This window comes from Somniosus microcephalus, chromosome 7 (genome assembly GCF_052327205.1).
Source record: "Somniosus microcephalus isolate GS21.2 chromosome 7, FLI_Smic_1.0, whole genome shotgun sequence".
Lineage (NCBI taxonomy): Eukaryota > Metazoa > Chordata > Chondrichthyes > Squaliformes > Somniosidae > Somniosus > Somniosus microcephalus.
The window spans coordinates 68,052,588-68,072,164 of record NC_140993.1 but is presented as its reverse complement, the minus strand read 5'-3'; the positions used below and the strand labels follow the sequence as shown (position 1 = coordinate 68,072,164).

General features: G+C 45.6%; 1 protein-coding gene across 1 annotated transcript in view; it reads left to right on the top strand.

The window, feature by feature from the left end:
* Positions 1-19,577, top strand: part of LOC147114683 (unconventional myosin-Id-like) — a 193,865-nt gene that overhangs the window by 7,698 nt on the left and 166,590 nt on the right. Inside the window, exons 2-4 of the mRNA XM_085992531.1 lie at positions 3,601-3,809; positions 11,116-11,209; positions 16,741-16,906. Coding sequence (XP_085848657.1) covers positions 3,601-3,809; positions 11,116-11,209; positions 16,741-16,906 — 469 coding nt within the window. The remainder of the gene's footprint in view (positions 1-3,600; positions 3,810-11,115; positions 11,210-16,740; positions 16,907-19,577) is intronic.

Here is a 19,577-nt window from a genome sequence, read left to right as displayed (position 1 = left end):
ACGTCACTGTCTACCATCCTCCAGTCCGAGAAACAGCCATTTACCACAACTCGCTGTTTCCTGTCCTTAAGCCAATTTCTTATCCAAGCTGCCACTGACCCACCTATTCCATGAGCCTCAATTTTGTTAACCAGCCTTCTATGTGGTACTTTGTCAAATGCCTTCCTAAAATCCATGTAGACAACATCCATTGCATTCACTTCATCAATCTTCCCTGTTACTTCATCAAAAAATTCAGTTAGATTAGTCAAACATGATCTGCCTTTTACAAATCTGTGTTGGCTCTAATTAATTAGTTTAAACCTCTCCAAGTGCATGTTAATATTTCCTTGATTATTGTTCCTAAAACTTTACCCACCACTGATGTTAAACTGACTGGCCTGTAGTTACTAGGATTGTCCTTACACTCTTTCTTGAACAATGGTGTCACATTTGCCACTTTCCAATCCTCAGGCACCTCCCCCGCATCTAGGGAAGATTGCAAAATTATGGCAAACCCTTCCACTATCTCCCCCCTCAATTCCCTTAGCAACCTGGGATGCAAGCCATCTGAACCAGGCAACTTATCCACTCTAAGCATACCCAGCCTTTCTAGTACATCCTGTCTATCAATTTTCACCACTTCTACTGATATTTTGTCAGCATCCACCTCCTTAGTAAACACCGATACAAAGTACTCATGGAGTATTCTAGCCTTGCCCTGCGCCTCTAAGCATATATCACCTTCTTTGTCCCTAATAGGCGCCACCCCACCTCTTACTACCGGCTTACTGTTTACATATCGTTAGAAGATTTTTGGATTCCCTTTTATGTTAACCGCCATTCTACTCTCATATTCTCTCTTTGCCAATCTTATTTTCATCTTCACTTCCTCTCTCAACCTATTGTATTTGGTCTGGTTCTCCCTTGAAGAATACACCTGACAAGCATCGTACACCCTCTTTTTTTGTTTCATCATCTTCTCTATCTCCCTCGTCATCCAAGGAGCCCTTGCTTTGGTTCCCTTACCCTTCCCTCTTGTTGGAATGTACCTAGCCTGTACTTGGAACATCTCCTCCTTAAAGAGCACCCATTGTTCCGTTACAGTTTTTCCTGTCAGTCTTTGGTTCCATTTTACCCTGGCTAGGTCCTTTTGCATCCCATTGAAGTTAGCCCTATTCCAGTTTAGATGTTCCACTCTAGATTGTTCCTTGCTCCTCTCCATTGCTAATCTAAATCTTATGATGATCACTCATACCCAAGTGTTCTCCCACAGACACTTGGTCGACCTGGCCCACCTCATTCCCCAGCACCAGATCCAGCAATGCCTCCTCCCTAGTTGGGCCAAGAACATACTGGTCAAGGAAATTCTCCTGAACACATTTCAGAAATTCCTCTCCCTCTCCCTTTACCCTAGCATTATCCCAATCGATATTTGGGTAATTAAAGTCCCCCAATATCACCACTCTATAGCTCTTGCATATCTCTGTGATTTCCCTGCAGATTTGCTCCTCTACCTCCCTCTCACTATTTGGAGGCCTATACAATACCCCCAATAGCGTGATCACACCCTTTTTGCTCCTCAACTCTAACCAAATAGATTCTGTCCTTGTCCCCTCAAGAACATCCTCCCTTTCCAACATTACAATGTCTTCCTTAATCAGCACTGCCACCCCGCCTCTCTTTTTTCCTTCCCTATCTTTTCTGAACACCTTGTACCCTTGAATATTAAGTGCCCAATCCTCACCATTTTTAAGCCACGTTTCTGTTATTGCCACATCATATTGCCACATGACTAATTGTGCTTATAGCTCACCAACCTTATTCATCACACTTTGTGCCTTTACGTACATGCATTCTAAACCCATTTTTGAATTTTTCATAGTCTTTCTTAGTCTGCTCCTATCTAATATGGTACTACTTCCACCTCCAGTACTACTTTTTTCTCTAATACTATCCAACACCTTCACTCTTTTATGCACCTTATTCCTCTTTTCTACTCTTATATGCTGATGCCCATCCCCCTGCCAAGCTAGCTTAAACCCTCCCCAACAGCACCAGCAAACATCCCCGCGAGAATATTGGTCCTGGCTCTGTTGAGGTGTAACCTGTCCGGCTTGTACAGGTCCCACCTTCCCCAAAAATGGTCCCAATGCCTCAGGAATCTAAAGCCCTCCCTCCTGCACTATCTCTCCAGCCACACATTCATCTGTTCTATCCTCCTATTCCTGTACTCACTAGCACGTGGCACCAGGAGTAATCTGGGGATTATTACCTTTGAGGTCCTGCTTTTCAATCTCTCTCCTAGCTCCCTAAGCTCTGCCTGCAGGACCACATCCCTCTTTCTGCCTATATCGTTGGTACCGATAAGGACAACTACCTCTGGCTGTTCACCCTCCACCCTCAGAGTGTCCTGCAACCGCTCAGTGACATCCTTGACCCTGGCACCAGGGAGGCAACATACCATCCTGGAGTCATGTGGGCAGGTTCGAGGCGGGTTGGGTTCGTGTTTCAGATTTTTAACATTTTTACACCCCACCTGACCCAAACCCACCCATTTTTGAGGGTTAAAATTTCCCTTCAGGGTCTGTCATGCATTCAAGGGGCCATTTTAACCTGACTCGCCTGGTGGGAAACTGATGTGATCGGATCGACCAGCCAATATTGTGTTGTGTTGAAGTCAATAGAAAGTAAAGCAGGTAGCATGTAAATCAGGCGGCTGATCCAATCACCTTGCTTTCCCACTGGGTGAATCAGGTTAAAATTAGCCCCTAAAGGGTGAGATGAGTTTCAATCTGTTTTATTATTTGGTCTATTCGAGGACGTAGGGGTCTGGTAGTGTAGTGGTTATGTTACTGTGCCTATAAAACCAGTATTTATTGCGCATCCCTATTATCCCAAAGGGCATTAAGAGTCAACCACATAGTGTGGGACTGGAGTGACATGTAGGCCAGACTGAGTAGGGGTGGCAGGCAATGTTCCCTTAATTTTTTTTTGGGTGCGCAGTCCCTTTAACGGGGACTGGCATCCGCAAAATGCCCCATTGAAAAGCTGGTGATCGGCCTGCGCGGGGCCTGTGCAGCCACGCAGCCACGCAGCTTAGCGGGAATGTTGGTGGCAGGCCCCCTTCCCTGAAGGACATTAGTGAACCAGTTGGGTTTCAAAACATCAATCGAACAGCTTTCATGGTCATTTTCTGGTGCCAGCCCACAACTTGCTATGGTGGGACTTGTACTTGTGATTTCTATAGTCCATTATCACATTCAGTCGGCTACCATATCCATTAGAAGTTCTACAGTTTTACGGTCCTGAGAAAAAATGAGTTAGAGAAAGGAGTTGTGCTATAGTGGTGCTGATTTTAACACAGAAGAGAAATGCAGGGAGGAGAAAGAGTGTGTAAAACAGAATATTTGGACTTAGAGGACATAAAAGACAAAATTAAGCTTGTTGGATCCAGTTTAAGTAATGGAGGAGCTATTAGAGTCCAGTTAAGATCAAAGGAGACAGTGAGGTCAAGAATGCTAATAGATGAAGAACGAAGGGTGGCATGGTCAAAGATAACATTGCTAGCTGCTGATTGTAAATAAAACATACATTACTGCTTATTTTCCTCTCCTATAGGTTTGATATGAATAGAATCTATACTTACATTGGAGAGGTGGTTGTCTCAGTAAATCCATACCAGCAGATTGATTTATATGGAAGAGACATGATTGAGTACTACAAGGGAAGGGAGCTGTATGAACGACCACCGCACTTGTACGCCATTGCAGACGCAGCTTACAAAGCCATGAAGAGGAGAGCCAAGGACACCTGCATTGTAATATCAGGTGAGAGCCAGGTGATGTGCATTGTAATATCAGGTGAGAGCCAAGAACACCTGCATTGTAATATCAGGTGAGAGCCAAGAACACCTGCATTGTAATATCAGGTGAGAGCCAAGAACACCTGCATTGTAATATCAGGTGAGAGCCAAGAACACCTGCATTGTAATATCAGGTGAGAGCCAAGGGCACCTGCATTGTAATATCAGGTGAGAATTAAGGGAACATGCATTGTGATATCAGGTACATGGAGGGATAGATGGGAACGGGTGATGCAGCAATAGCAGGTTGTGAAGGAATTTGGGTGGGAGGCCAAAGGCATGGTTAATAAGATAGGTTTTTGAATACAGGGAGAGAGACTGAAAGCCAAAATGGTTTTGGAAGAGAATTCCAGAGTGCAGATTTTAGAAGATGACATTCACATCATTTGAAAGTGGCCTCAACAGTGATTTAAAAAAAAGTGGTCAACCATCTTGGCATTGGAGGCTCAAGACTGAAAAGATTGATGTCTTTGTGTTACCGACATGACTCTTTGACATATTTTGTGAAGTAGCAAAATTAAAACACTGCAACTAATCCATTCAATTCATCTATGGCACGCGGTTGGGTGATTGCGATAACTAGCTGGGGGTAGGAGGGTTAAACAAGAATGAAAACTTTGTAGAACACAGGAACAGGAGTAGGTCATTCAGCCCCTTGAGTCTGTTCTGCCATTCAATTAGAACATGGCTGATCTGTACCTCAACCCATTTACTCGCCTTTGACCCATATCCCTTGATACCCTTATCTAACAAAATGTTTCGATCTCAGTCTTGAAAGCTTCAATTGAACCAGCATCCACAGCCTTTGGGGGGGAGAGTTCCAGATTTTCACTATCCTTTGTGTGAAAAAGTGCTTCCTGTTTTCACTCCTGAATGGCCTGATACTAGATGGCTAGATTCCCTCACCAGAGGAAATAGATTCTCTTTGTCTACCCAGGTGAGCGTTGGAATAGTCGAGAAAGGGTTAATTAATAACCTTGTAGTAAAGGGGCCTTTAGGGAAGAGTGACTATAATGGCCCAGTAATTCCGGGCACAACGCGTGAGTAAGGACGGGGTACTCACGCGTGTGCCCGGAGGAATTGCCGGTTTTCAGCATGCACAGCGCATGCGCTGAAAACCGGCATTTCCTGTCCTCTGACCCAAGGGGTTAAGAGGCAGAATGCGCGCGACTGCACAGGCAGCGCGTGCGCAGTAAAATTCCTTTTTTTTTCAGAGTTGCGCGCGTGTAAAGGCCTCCGGTCTTTACACGTGGAAAAACAAGACGTAAGTATTTAGTTTTTCAGGTAAGTGGGCTTTTAGTACAATGTAGAATTTTTTTTTCCACAGGTTTGTTATTTTTAAAGAATTTACAGGATGGTAAGTTTAGTTTTAGACCCTATTTTTAAAATTTTTATTTTTTTCAAAAAATTGATTAATTGTTTAAAACATTTTTTTACACTTATTTATAGTTAATATAATCAGTGGGATGTTTTTTAAAATTTTATTTAAAGTTAAAGTAGTGTTTTGGCAGCCCATACTTTTCATGAGTTTGACAGCTCTTACTGTCAAACTCATGAATGAGTTTCCCCTCCCCTGATTGGCTGCACAGTGCTCACCTGATCCCAGCCGGCACATCGCACTAACTACGCCGCTGGATCAGGTAAGCACTGCGCGCCGACATCTGAACCGGGCCTGTGACAGGAAATGCAAGCAGGCCCGGGCTTCAGATGTCAGCGCACAGGGGTGAGTGCACATCGGGGGCTTGCACGCGCGGCAAGCCCCCGATCCTAATTTCAGGGCCTATGTGATAAAATTTTATATTGAGTTTGAAAGTGATTTAGTTAAATCCGAAACTAGGGTCTTAAATCTAAACAAAGCAAACTACGTAGGTATGAGGGGCGAGTTGGCTAAGGAAGATTGGGAAATTACATTAAAAGGTATGATGGTAGACAAGCAACGGCTAGCATTTAAAGACATAATACATAATTTACAACAAATATACATTCCTTTAAGGCACAAAAAGCCCACAAGAAAAGTGGTCCAACCGTGGCTAACAAGAGAAGTTAAAGATAGTATTAGATCAAAGGAAGAGGTTTATAATGTTACCAAAAAGAATAGTAAACCTGAGGATTGGGAGGATTTTAGAATACAGCAAAGGAGGACCAACAAATTGATAAGGAAAGAGAAAAAAGAATATGAGAGTAAATTAGCAAGAGACATAAAAACAAATTGTAAACGTTTCTATAGGTATGTAAATAGGAAGAGATTAGTGAACGTGGGCCCATTAGAGGCAGAGACAGGAAAAATTATAATGGGCAATAAGGAAATGGCAGAGACATTAAACACAATATTGGCCCAGAAATTCGGGCCTCCACGGGTGAGTACGCACGGGGTACTCACCCGTAGGCCGAATGGAAGTGCCGGTTTTCTGCATGCACTGCGCATGCGCGGGAAACCGACACTTCCGATCCTCTGAACGAAGGGGTTCAGAGGTCGAATGCGCGCGCAGGAGAGGCTGCGCGTGCGCTTTGAACGTAGGTTTTTTTTGCAGGTTTTCCCGGGATCGTAAGCCTGCAGTATTTAGAAATGTAAAATTAAAACATTTTTTCCACAGGTTTATTATTTTTAAATACTTTAAAGCAAGGTAAGTTTATTTTTAGCCCCATTAGAATATAACATTATTTTTTTCAAAAATTTAAATTATTGTTTAAAATAGTTATTTAATGTAATTTATAGTTTATTTAAAAAGTGTGATTTAAAAAAAAAATTATTTTAAGGTTTACTGCTATTTTGGGGCCGTAGTATTCATAAGTTTTGACAAGTCTTCCTGTCAATCTTATGAATGGGCTTTTCCCTCCTCCGATTGGCTGCCCATGGCTCACGTGATCCCAGGGGACGCATCGCACTAACTACGCCCCTGGGACACGCAAGCACAGCGCGCCAGCAGCTGGGCCAGGCCCCGGAGCGGAATTCCACGGTGCCCTACAGCTCAACTGCCGGCGCGCAAGGTAAGTGCAGGTCGGGGGCTCATACCCGCGGGCAGCCCCCGACCCGAATTTCTGGGCCATACTTTGTATCTGTCGTCACAGTAGAAGACACAAAAAACATTCCGGAAATAATGGGGAACCAAGGGTCTATAGAGAATGAGGAACTTAAAGAAATCAGTATAAGTAAAGACATAGGGCTCGACTTTCCAAGCTCCGAGGAGGCGGGTTTGGAGGTGGGAGTGGTGGGAAAATTGCAGAATCGGGGGGCAAGAACCCATCCCGCCTGCAACCCGCCTCCGTGCCAATGTCCCAGGAGGCGGGTACCCGACCTGTACTGGGAGCCGCCTCCCCGAGGCGGGAAGTGGATTAGTGCCAATTAACTGCCTGTTAACAGATAGTTAACAGGCAGATTTTTGCCTAATCTCTATTTTTAGCCCTGAAGTGTGGGCTGTCCGATGGCTCCGAACCACGCCAAGTTAGCGAGGCGGACCGTCGGTCTGCAGAGGTTGGAGGGGCCGAGATGTCCATTGTGCAGGTGAATGATTGGAGCAGAGGTAAGTGGGTGAGGTAAGTGTAAAAGTATTTTAATAAGTTTTACTTACCTTTACTTTCTCCTGCAGGCTTCCTTCCTTCAGTTCTCGGGAGTCCCTCAGCTCACCGGCACAGAAAGCAGAATGGCCGCTGAACTGTCAAAAGCTGCAGCCTCTGCTTTCTGGTCTGGAGAGATCTCTAACTGAGTCTGAGTAGAAGGACTCAAGTTAGAAGACAGATTGTTAGTGTTTGACAGCTTCACAGAGCTGTCAAACGCTGATTTTTCATCTGTCAAAAGTTCTTGACAGATGAAATGTCAATCGCTGATGTCACCAGTAACCAGGTGTCCCTTAATTGGCCTGCTGAGCCCACTAGGTGGGCTTAACAAGGTCAATCAAGGGAAAATAGCATGGGTTGGCCACAAGTCGATGGAGGCGGGACTACAACCCAAAAAGTGGGAGTTCCGCCTCCAAAGGCTCCCCATTGACAAAATCGAGCCCATAATACTGGAGAAATTAATGGGACTAAGTGGTGACAAATCCCCTGGATCTGATGACCTGCATCCTAGGGTTTTAAAAGCGGTAGCTGCAGAGATAGTGGATGCACTGGTATTAATCTTCCAGAATTCCCTAGGTTCTAGAACAGTCCCCAAGGATTGGAAGGTAGCAAACATAACCCCACTATTTAAGAAAGGAAGAAGAGAAAACACAGGGAACTATAGGCCATTTAGCCTGACATCAATAGTAGGCAAAATGCTAGAATCTGTTATTAGGGACGTGATAACAGGGCACTTAGAAAATCGTAATATGATTAGGCAGAGTCAACATGGTTTTATGAAAGGGAAATCGTGTTTGACAAATCTGTTCGAATTTTTTGAAGATGTAACTAGTAGGACGGATAAGGGGGAACCAGTGGATGTAGTGTATATGGATTTTCAAAAACCATTTGATAAGGTGCCACGCAAGAGGTTATTACACAAAATTAGGGCTCATGGCATTGGGGGTAATATATTAGCATGGATTGAGGATTGGTTAATGGACAGAAAACAGAGAGTAGGAATAAACGGGACTTTTTCAGGTATCAAGCAGGGTACCCCAAGGATCAGTGCTTGGGCCTCAGCTATTTACAATCTATATTAATGACTTAGATGAAGGGACTGAGTGTAACGTATCCAAGTTTGCTGATGATACAAAGTTAGGTGGGAAGGTAAACAGTGAGGAGGACGCGGAGAGATATAGACAAGTTGACTGAGTGGGCAAGAACATGGCAAATGGAATACAATGTGAGGAAGTGTGAAGTTATCCACTTTGGTAGGAAAAACAAAAAAGCAGAATATTTTTTGAATGGTGAGAGACTGGGAAATGTTTACACTCAGAGGGACCTGGGTATCCTTGTACATGAATCACTGAAAGTTAACATGCAGGTACAGCAAGCAATTAGGAAATGGTATGTTAGCTTTTGTTACAATGGGATTAAAGTATAAGAGTAAAGAAGTCTTACTACAATTATACAGGGCAGTGGTGAGACCACACCTGGAGTATTGTATACAGTTCTGGTCTCCTTACCTAAGGAAAGACAAACTTGCCTCAGAGGGAGTGCAGCAAAGGTTCACTAGACTGGTTCCTGGGATGAGGGGATTGCCCTATGAGGAGTGATTGAGTAAACTGGGCCTATAATCCTTAGAGTTTAGAAAAATGAGAGGTGATCTAATTGAAACATATAAAATTCTTAAGGGGGTTGACAGGGTCAATGCTGGGAAAATGTTTCCCCTGACTGGGGAATCTAGAACACAAGGTCACAGTTTCAGAATAAGGGGTTGGCCATTTAGGACAGAGATGAGGAGAAATTTCTTCACTCAAAGGGTTGTGAATCTTTGGAATTTTCTACCCCAGAGAGCTGTGGATGCTCATCGTTGAGTACATTCAAGATAGAGGTCGATACATTTTGGGAACAAAAGGAATTAAGGGATATGGGATAGTGCAGGAAGGTGGAATTGAGGTAGAAGATCAGCCATGATCTTATTGAATGGCGGAGCAGGCTCGAGGAGCCAAATGGCCTACTTCAGCTCCTATTTCTTATGTTCTTAAAAGCATGAATGAGGGTTTCAGCAACAGATGAGTTGAGCAGGGCTGGGGCAATATTACAGAGGTGAAAGTAGACGGTCTTATTGATGGAGTGCATATAGGATCAGAAGCTCAGTTCAGGGTCAAATAGGACGCCAAGGTTACGAACTGTCTGGGCCAGCCTGAGACATTGGCCAGGGAGGGCGATGGAATCGATGGCTAGAGAATAAAGTTTGCGGTGAAGGCTGAAGACAATGGCTTCCATCTTCCCAATGTTTAATTGGAGGAAATAATTGCTCCTCCAGTACAGGATGTCAGAAAAGCAACCTGACAACACAGGTGGCGTGAAGGGATTGAAAGAGGTGGTGGTGAGGTAGAGCTGGGTGTCATCAGTGTAAGGATGATGTCGCCAAGGGGCAGCACTTAGATGAGACGAAAATCTGCTGTCCTTACCTGGTCTGACCTATATGTGACTCCACTCCCACACCAACGTGGTTGATCCTTAACTGGCCTCTGAAGTAGCCAAGCAAGCTGCTCAGTTTTTTTCAAACATCTACCACCATCTTTTCAAGGGCAACTAGGGATGAGCAAAGAATGCAAACCTTCCGAGAATGAATAAAAAAAGAGAAAAAAGTGCTGACCAGGGCAACTCTGTTCCTCAGATAGTACAGGTAGACGATCCTTTATCCGAAAACCTTGGGACCAGCTGTGTTTCGGTTTTCGGAATTTTTCGGATTTCAGAAGGTTTTCATCTCTGTACCTGACAACAAACACTGTTGCTTAGCAACAGCTTGTAAACACTCGGGCCCTGCCTTGGAAGCGTCTCTGAAGCTGTTGCTAAGCTACAGAGACCCTTTCCACAGCCTGACTGTTTAAAAAAATGCTAGGGGAAGAAAAAAAATGCTAGGGGAAGAAAAAAAACCTAACAAAACGGCTGCTGATTTCTGCCGTTAGATCAAGGTTTCCGGCTCCCCCTGCTCCATATCTGAATTCCTTGACTTAGTGGGGGTCTGGGGCTCGACTGCCGCCGCCAGTTGTGGGAAAGCCGGATATCGGCTGACTCCTACACTAAGCTGACCCGCAAATCAGGTCGGGGGGGGTGAAGAAAAGACTATCGGACGGGCCGCTGCAGCTATCGGACGGGCCGCTGTATTGTTGGGTTCACTCTCCCGGTACCTCCTTCACATTGCCCGGCTCGGCCTGCAATCTCCTACCCAGGAGGGAATTCTGTGACCCTCTGCCCTGCTCACAGGGAAAGGCAGAGCTCCCGGACCACTCCTGTCATGTTTGGCGCCACTCGGGTCATGTCGTGCGCACGATTTACGCTCCACGAAAAAACTTTCGGTTTTTAGAGGTTTTCGGTTTTCGGAAGTGCGGATAAAGGATATTCTACCTGTACCGTAGGATCTTTCGTAGCCACCTGAGAGTGCAGACGGAGCCTCATTCAGTACTGCACAGAAGTGTTGGCCTGGATTATGAGTATAAGTCATGGAGTGGGGCATGAACCCATAACCATCTGATTCAGAGGTGAGAGCGCTACCGACTAAACTAAGATTGACACAAGCCCAGCTTGGCTGACCTTTATATTGTAACTTCCTGACAACTGGCCACCATCTTGTTTATTTCCTGCTTGCATCTATATAAAAAATGTGACAGGCTATGCCGCAGATACTGGATTAAAGCAGGATGTCTCCTCATTCCTATTTTCAGGTGAGAGTGGTGCTGGCAAGACAGAGGCGAGTAAATATATAATGCAGTATATTGCAGCCATCACCAACCCCAGCCAGAGGGTGGAGGTTGAGAGGTAAGCGCTAGTCCCGCGCATCTTGTTGCACGTTATAATAAGTGTATCTAAACCCAGAATAACAACAGAAAATGCTGGAAAAACTCAGCAGGCCAGGCAACATCCGTGGAGAGAGAAATAGAGTCAACGTTTCAGGTCAAAACCCTTCTTCAGGACTAATGAAGGGTTTCGACCTGAAACTTTGACTATTTCTCTCTCCACGGATGTTGCCTGGCCTGCTGAGTTTTTCCAGCATTTTCTGTTGTTATTACGGATTTCCAGCATCCGCAGTGTTTTGCTATCGTATCTAAACCCAGGCCTGGATCTGATACAACAACAACCTGGAATAATATAGCACCTTTAACATAGTAAAATGTCCCAAGGGTCTTCACAAGAGCGTTATCAGCTAAAATTTGACACTGAGCCAAAGAAGGACAGCCAGCCAAAACCTTGCTCAAAGAGGTAAGCTTTAAGGAACATCTTAAAGGAGGAGAGCAAGGTCGCGAGGTGAGGCAGTTTAGGGAGGGAGTTCCAGAGCTTAGGGCCAAGACAGATGACAGCACGGCCTCCAATGGTAGAGCGAGGGGAGTGAGGGATGCACAAGAGGCCACTGTTGGAGGAGCGCAGATATCTCGGAGGGTTGTAGGGCTGGAGGAAGTTACAGAGATAGGGAGGGGCGAGGCCATGGAAGGATTAGAATATGAGGATCAGAATTTTAAAATCGAAGTGCAGGGGATGAACGGATGATGCAGTGTTTAAATAGTACTTAGGGAAGTGAGAGGGATGTTGTGAGTGTAAAACCTATAATGGAATCTCTGACAATTTGTGCATTGGCTCAAAACACAAATCCTGCTGATAAATAATTGAGAAGTGATTCCCACCGCCCTCCAAGGAGGTTTAGCTGTATCAAAACCGCTATCAGCGGTTCAAGAAGAAGGCCCATCACTACCTTCTCAGGGCAACTAGGGATGGGTAATAAATGCTGGCATTGCCAGCAATATGCTCATCCCGAGAATGAATTAAAAAAAATATGAAGCTGTTACTGAATTATACTGGAACATTTCTCAACGTTTTGACTGACTACAACCCTTCGAGAACTTTGCATGCCTCCAATTCTGGTCTCTTGCGCATTCCCCACTTCCTTGACCCCACCATTGGTGGCTGTGCCTTCAGCCATCTAGGCCATAATCTCTGGCCTCCCTAAATCTCTCCACCTCTCTCTACTACTTTAAAACCTTCCTTAAAATCTATCTCTTTGACTAAGCTTTTTGACTAAGTCCTAATATCTCCTTCTTTGGCTCGGTGTCAATTTTTGTCTGATTACGCTCCTGTGAAGCGCCTTGGGATGTTTTACTATGTTAAAGGCGCTACATAAATACAAGTTGTTGTTGTTGACGATGGCGATGACAGAATCAATGAGGTGAAAATCACGCGGGAGATACCATAGAAACATAGAAACACAGAAGATAGGAGCAGGAGTAGGCCATTCGGCTCCTCGAGCCTGCTCCGCCATTCAATGAGATCATGGCTGATCATCCAAATTCAGTACCCTGTCCCTGCCTTCTCCCCATATCCCTTGATCCTTTTAGCCTTAAGAAACATATCCAACTCCTTCTTGAATATATTTAATGAATTGGCCTCTACTGCCTTCTTTGGTAGAGAATCCACAGGTTCACCACTCTCTGGGTGAAGAAATTCCTCCTCATCTCTGTCCTAAGTGGCTTACCCCTTAGACTGTGACCCCTGGTTCTGGACTCCCCGACCATCGGGAACATCTTCCCAGCATCTAGTCTGTCTAGTCCTGTTAGAATTTTATAAGTTTCGATGAGATCCCCTCTCATTCTTCTAAACTCCAGCGAGTACAAGCCCAATTGACACAATCTCTCCTCGTACGTCATTCCTGCCATCCCAGGTATCAGCCTGGTGAATCTTCGCTGCACTCCTTCCATGGCAAGAACATCCTTCCTCAGATAAGGCGACCAAAACTGCACACAATACTCAAGGTGTGGTCTCACCAAGGCCCTGTACAACTGCAGCAAGGCACCCTTGTTCCTGTGCTCAAACCCTCTCGCTACGAAGGCCAACAGACCATTTGCCTTCTTAACCGCCTGCTGCACCTGCATGCTTACTTTCAGCGATTGGTGCACAAGGATGCCCAGGTCTCGTTGCACTTCCCCTTCTCCCAATCAATTGCCATTTAGATAATACTCTGCCTTCCTGTTCTTGACATCAAAGTGGATAACCTCACATTTATCCACATTATATTGCATCTGCCATGCTTCTGCCCAATCACCCAACCTGTCCAAATCATACTGGAGTTTCTCGGCATCCTCCTCACAGCACACATGCCCACCCAGCTTTGTATCGTCTGCAAACTTGGAGATATTACATCTAGTTCCCTCGTCCAGATCATTAATATATATTGTAAATAGCTGGGGTCCAAGGACCAATCCCTGCGGTACCCCACTAGTCACTGCCTGCCACTCGGAAAAAGACCCATTTATTCCAACTCTTTGCTTTCTGTCTGCCAACCAGTTCTCTATCCAAGTCAATAACTTGCCCCCAATCCCATGTGCCTTAATTTTACACGCTAATCTCTTATGCGGGACCTTATCGAAAGCCTTTTGAAAATCCAAATACACCACATCCACTGGTTCTCCCTTATCTATTTTACCAGTTACATCCTCAAAAAATTCCAGTAGATTAGTCAAGCACGATTTACCTTTTGTAAATCCATGTTGACTTTGTCTGATCCAGTCACTTTTTTCTAAGTGCTCTGCTATTACATCCTTTATAATGGACTCTAGCATTTTCCTCACTACCGATGTCAGGCTTACCGGTCTGTAATTCCCTGCTTTCTCTCTACCACCCTTTTTGAACAGAGTGGTAACATTAGCTACCTGCCAATCCATGGGTACTGTTCCAGAGTCTATCGAATTTTGGAAGATGACCAGCAATGCATCTACTATTTCTAGGGCCACTTCCTTAAGTACCCTAGGATGTAGATTATCAGGCTCTGGGGATTTATCGGCCCTCAATCCCATCAATTTCCCTAACACCATTTCTCTACAAATACTGATTTCTATCAGTTCCTCCCTGGCATTAGACTCTATGTTCCCTGTCCTCTTTGGGAGGTTATTTGTGTCCTCCTTTGTGAAGACAGAACCAAGGTATGTATTTAATTGGTCTGCCATTTCTTTGTTCCCCATTATAAATTCCCCTGACTCTGACTGTAAGGGACCTACGCTTGACTTCACCAATCTTTTTCTCTTCACATATCTATAAAAGCTTTTACAGACAGTTTTTATGTTCTCTGCAAGCTTACTCTCATACTCTATTTTCCCCCTCTTAATTAATCCCTTTGTCCTCCTTTGCTGAATCCTAAACTGCTCCCAATCCTCAGGTTTACTGCTTTTTCTGGCCAATTTATATGTCCTCTCCTTGGACCTTATGCTATCCCTAATTTCCTTTGTTAGCCATGGTTGAGTCACCTTTTTTGTTTTATTTTTTTGCCAAACTGGGATGAACAAATTCTGTAGTTCATCCATGCGATCTTTGAATGTTTGCCATTGCCCATCCACCGTCAACCCTTTGAGTGACATTCCCCAATCAATCCTACCCAACTCGCACCTCATACCATTGTAGTCTCCTTTATTTAAATTCAGGACCCTAGTCTCCGAGTCAACTATTTCACTCTCCATCTTAATGAAGAATTCTATCATATTATGATCGCTCTGACCCAAGGGGCCTCGCACAACAACATTGCTAATTAATCCTTTCTCATTACATAATACCCAGTCTAAGATGGCCTGATCTCCAGTTGGTTCCTCAACATATTGGTCCAGGAAACCATCCCGTATACACTCCAGGAATTCCTCCTCCACAGTATTGTTACTAATTTGGTTAGCCCAATCTATATGTAGATTAAAGTCACCCATGATAACTGCTGTGCCCTTATTGCATGCTTCTCTAATTTCCCGTTTAATGCAATCCCCGACCTCTGCATTACTGTTTGGAGGTCTATATACCACTCCCACTAATGTTTTCTGCCCCTTGGTATTTTTCAGTTCTACCCATACAGCTTCCACATCATCAGAGCTAATATCCTTCCTTTCAATTGTGTTAATCCCCTCTTTAACCAGCAATGCTACCCCACCTCCTTTTCCTTTTTGCCTATCTTTCCTGAATATTGAATACCCCTGGTTGTTGAGTTCCCAGCCTTGGCCACCCTGGAGCCATGTTTCCGTAATCCCAATAATATCATATTCGTTTACCTCTATTTGTGCAGCTAATTCATCCACCTTATTGCGAATGCTCCTCGCATTAAGACACAAAGCCTTCAGGCTTGTTTTTTTAATGCTCTTAGATCTTTTAGAATTATTATTTACTGTGGCCATGTTTGATTTAAACCCTTGATTTCTCTGCCTGCCACTTTTGTTTTTCTCCTTCCTGTCTTTTTCTTTTATCCTTGTTTCCCTTTCCTCTGTCTCCCCGCTCAGGTTCCCAACCCCCTGCCATTTTAGTTTAAACCCTCCCCCAGAGCATTAGCAAACACTCCCCCTAGGACGTCAGTCCCGGCCCTGCCCAGGTGCAAACCGTCCGGTTTGTACTGGTCCCACCTCCCCCAGAACCGGTTCCAATGTCCCAGGAATTTGAATCCCTCCCCCTTGCACCATTCCTCTAGCCACGTATTCATCTGAAATATCTTCCTATTTCTACTCTGACTAGCACGTGGCACTGGTAGCAATCCTGAGATTACTACCTTTGACGTCCTATTTTTTAATTTACCTCATAACTCCCTATATTCAGCTTTTAGGACCCTCATCTCGGTTTTTACCTATATCGTTGGTACCTATATGCACCACGACAACTGGCTGTTCACCCTCCCCTTCCAAAATGTTCTGCAGCCGCTCTGAGACATCCTTGATCCTTGCACCAGTGAGGCAACACACCATCCTGGAGTCTCGTTTGCGGCCGCAGAAACGCCTATCTATTCCCCTTACAATAGAATCCCCTATTACTATAGCTCTCCCCCTCTTTTTCCTCCCGTCCTGTGCAGCAGAACCACCCCTGGTGCCAGGAAGTTGGCTGCTGCTGCCTTCCCCTGGTAAGCCATCCCCCCCATCAGTATCCAAAGCGGTATATCTGTTTGAGAGGGGGATGGCCACAGGGGACCCCTGCACTACCTGCCTGCGCCTACTACTCTGCCTGTTGGTCACCCATTCCCTTTCTGCCTGTGCCACCTTTACCTGCGGTGTGACCAACTGATTAAATGTGCTATTCACGATGTCCTTCCATACCTTCCATAGCATTATCGCCCAGCCAGTGAGGGTGAATATTTACCCCAAGGTTTCTGAGACTTAAAACTGAATTCTGGGCAGAGACTCGATGAACAGTCTTTCCACTGCGGAGAAAATTCTCTTGACGGGGAGTGAATATTTGGAGCAAGAGGTTGATATTTCCACTGTGCTACCTGTAGCCCCAGAACAGGACATTTCATTTCATTCTGACCATGCAGTTTATATATTTCCCCCCCCTCCTCCCCCCACAAGTGTGAAAAATACTTTGCTGAAATCAAACTGCGTCCTTGAGGCTTTTGGGAATGCGAAGACGAATCGGAACGACAACTCCAGCCGCTTTGGGAAGTACATGGACATCAACTTCGACTTCAAAGGGGACCCCACCGGTGGACATATCAACAACTATTTGCTTGAGAAGGTAAGAAAATGCCTTTTGTTTTCTTATAGTCACAGGCCCTGAATTTGCCCTTCCAGTGTACTCCGCCCGCGGTGGATAGCTCCAGAAAGGTATCTGTGCCTATCTCTTTCTTTCTCTGCCTCTCTTTCTCTTTCATTCTCTGTTTCTGTATGTTTCTCTCTATTTCTTTTTCTCTGTCTATCTCTCTAAAGCTCACTCACTTTATCACTCTTTGTTTCTCACTCGCTCTTGTCTTTGTCTCTCTGTTTCTCTCTGTTTCTGTGTGTTAGCCTCTATTTCTGTTTCTCTGTATCTCTCTATATCTATCATTGTATCACTATGCTTATTATTCCATCTCTCATTCACTGGCCGCGATTTTACCGGTGCTCAGCGGGCCCGACTGATGGCAGGTCAGCTGTGAAATTTAAAATGATTGACAGCGGATCAGAAACTCGCTGTCAAAACGCGCGCACCTGCATTTCCCAAAGTCGGGTCTGCCAGCACTGAGCAGACCCGACAGGCAGTGGCGGGGGACCCAATTCAAATCATTAGTGGCTTGTTTACAGCCACTTAACAATGCTTTTTTCCCCAGCTTTTTGAATTTGACAGGTCGCCCACCAGTATCCTGTTGTGCCTAGACCTCGTCGGTGAAGCTGAGGCGGGAGGTCAGTGAATCAGCTGATGAATTGACAGCTTCAAATATCAAGTTAAAGCTTCCAGCTGATTGAGATATGTTCCTCTAACCACTAGCTTCTCTGAACTGCATTTCCACTACAGATTCAGAATGCTGCAAGTCTTTATACAAGTCTCCATCCAGTCTGACCTCATTACCGCTCCTACCATTGACAGATCACTTCTGTGATCTCTACTTCACCTGCCATCTATTCCAGCAGCATGGGTGCACTTTATACTCTCTCACCTTGGGCATCAGAATCTGACCATAATCAACCCCAACACCAGAATCGCCAGGCACGCCAGCAGCACCAACAACCACACCAACCTTCTCCACAATCACCTGATGCTGCACAGGACAGAGGGCACCTGACCATATTGCTGCCCGGGACACCAGGGATGGCCTCACCATGGCCAGATTTAATTCACTTGACGCTGCACACCCTGGCTGCCACATGATGCGCCAGGTTGGCACCATCCCACACCAACAACATAAAGCATTCCTACAATGCACAAGCCATTCCTTTCCCACTCATCAGCATTGTGGGGGGTACAGTTATGTCTCACCATTCACTGCAACTCACTAAGCCATTTCCAAAGGTGCACACAAATCTGTCCAAGAGCGCAAAGTGTTGAAAATAAAGATTTTAATGTTTGACAGTACATTAACAGAAACTTCACATGAACATTGGTTAAAACACCCAAGTGCCTACCCTTGTGTGTTGTTAGTTTGTATGATTGGACTAGGATGAGGGTGAGTGTGAGGGGTGGCTAGTGAGATGGGGAAGTGATAATATAGATAGAGAGGGATGGGTGGAGGTGCAAGGTAAGTTGGTGTGAGTAAGGGTGTGCAGGAGTAGGATAGGGAAGGCAGAGTGATGGGGATGTGATGAGTGGCACAGCAGGGTGAGATTGAGTGCGGCTCTGCAGTAACGTTTTGTGATCTACTGAGATTCATTGAAAGGTTTGCGCCACTGCAGCCTGGTCCTCCTGACCACATTCCTGCTTGTGTCCTCCTGTGCAATGTGCAACCATGCTGTGTTGGTCTCCTGGGAAGGTCTCTTCCGCCCATTGGAAGGGAAGAGAACCGCCCTGCGTGCTGTGACTCCCTGCATAAGCATATGGAGGGAGTCATGGGAGAGCCTGGGTGCAGCCATGCACCTCTGTGAAGTGATTGTCAGTGTTTGCAGCACCTCAATGCTGCAGAACACTGACAGCACAAATGTCAAAGTAAATTTGCGCATGGTCTCTTAAGGAAACCGGCTGATGACGCGTCATCAAATGAGGTCATCAGACTCGCTTCATTCAATTGGACGGGAAACTCACCGGGCTGGCTTAACAAGCCCAATCAGGGGAAAGTCATGTCAGAGGCCAGGATAGAGCCGGCAGCGAGGCCGCGACTGCCGCTGACGTTGCCCGCCACGGACCTGCCGAGGTCGGGAAAATCGCGGACACTGTCTCTCTTTCTGTCTCTCAGGCCAGAATTACCCCCTAAAAAAAAGGTGGGTTTGGAGCGTGGGGCAGTTAAATTGTTAAAAATAGGATTCCCGACCTGATCCCGCCTCCAATCCTCCATTGCCAATTCCCAACCCCCCGTGATCCCCAATCCTCCATTGCCAATTCCTGACCCCCCGCGATCCCCAATCCTCCATTGCCAATTCCCAACCCCCCGCGATCCCCAATCCTCCATTGCCGATTCCCAACCCCCCGCGATCCCCAATCCTCCATTGCCAATTCCCGACCCCCCGCGATCCCCAATCCTCCATTGCCAATTCCTGACCCCCCGCGATCCCCAATCCTCCATTGCAAATTCCTGACCCCCCGTGATCCCCAATCCTCCATTGCCAATTCCTGACCCCCCGCGATCCCCAATCCTCCATTGCAAATTCCTGACCCCCCGTGATCCCCAATCCTCCATTGCAAATTCCTGACCCCCCGTGATCCCCAATCCTCCATTGCCAATTCCCGACCCCCCGTGATCCCCAATCTTCCATTGCCAATTCCCAACCCCCCGTGATCC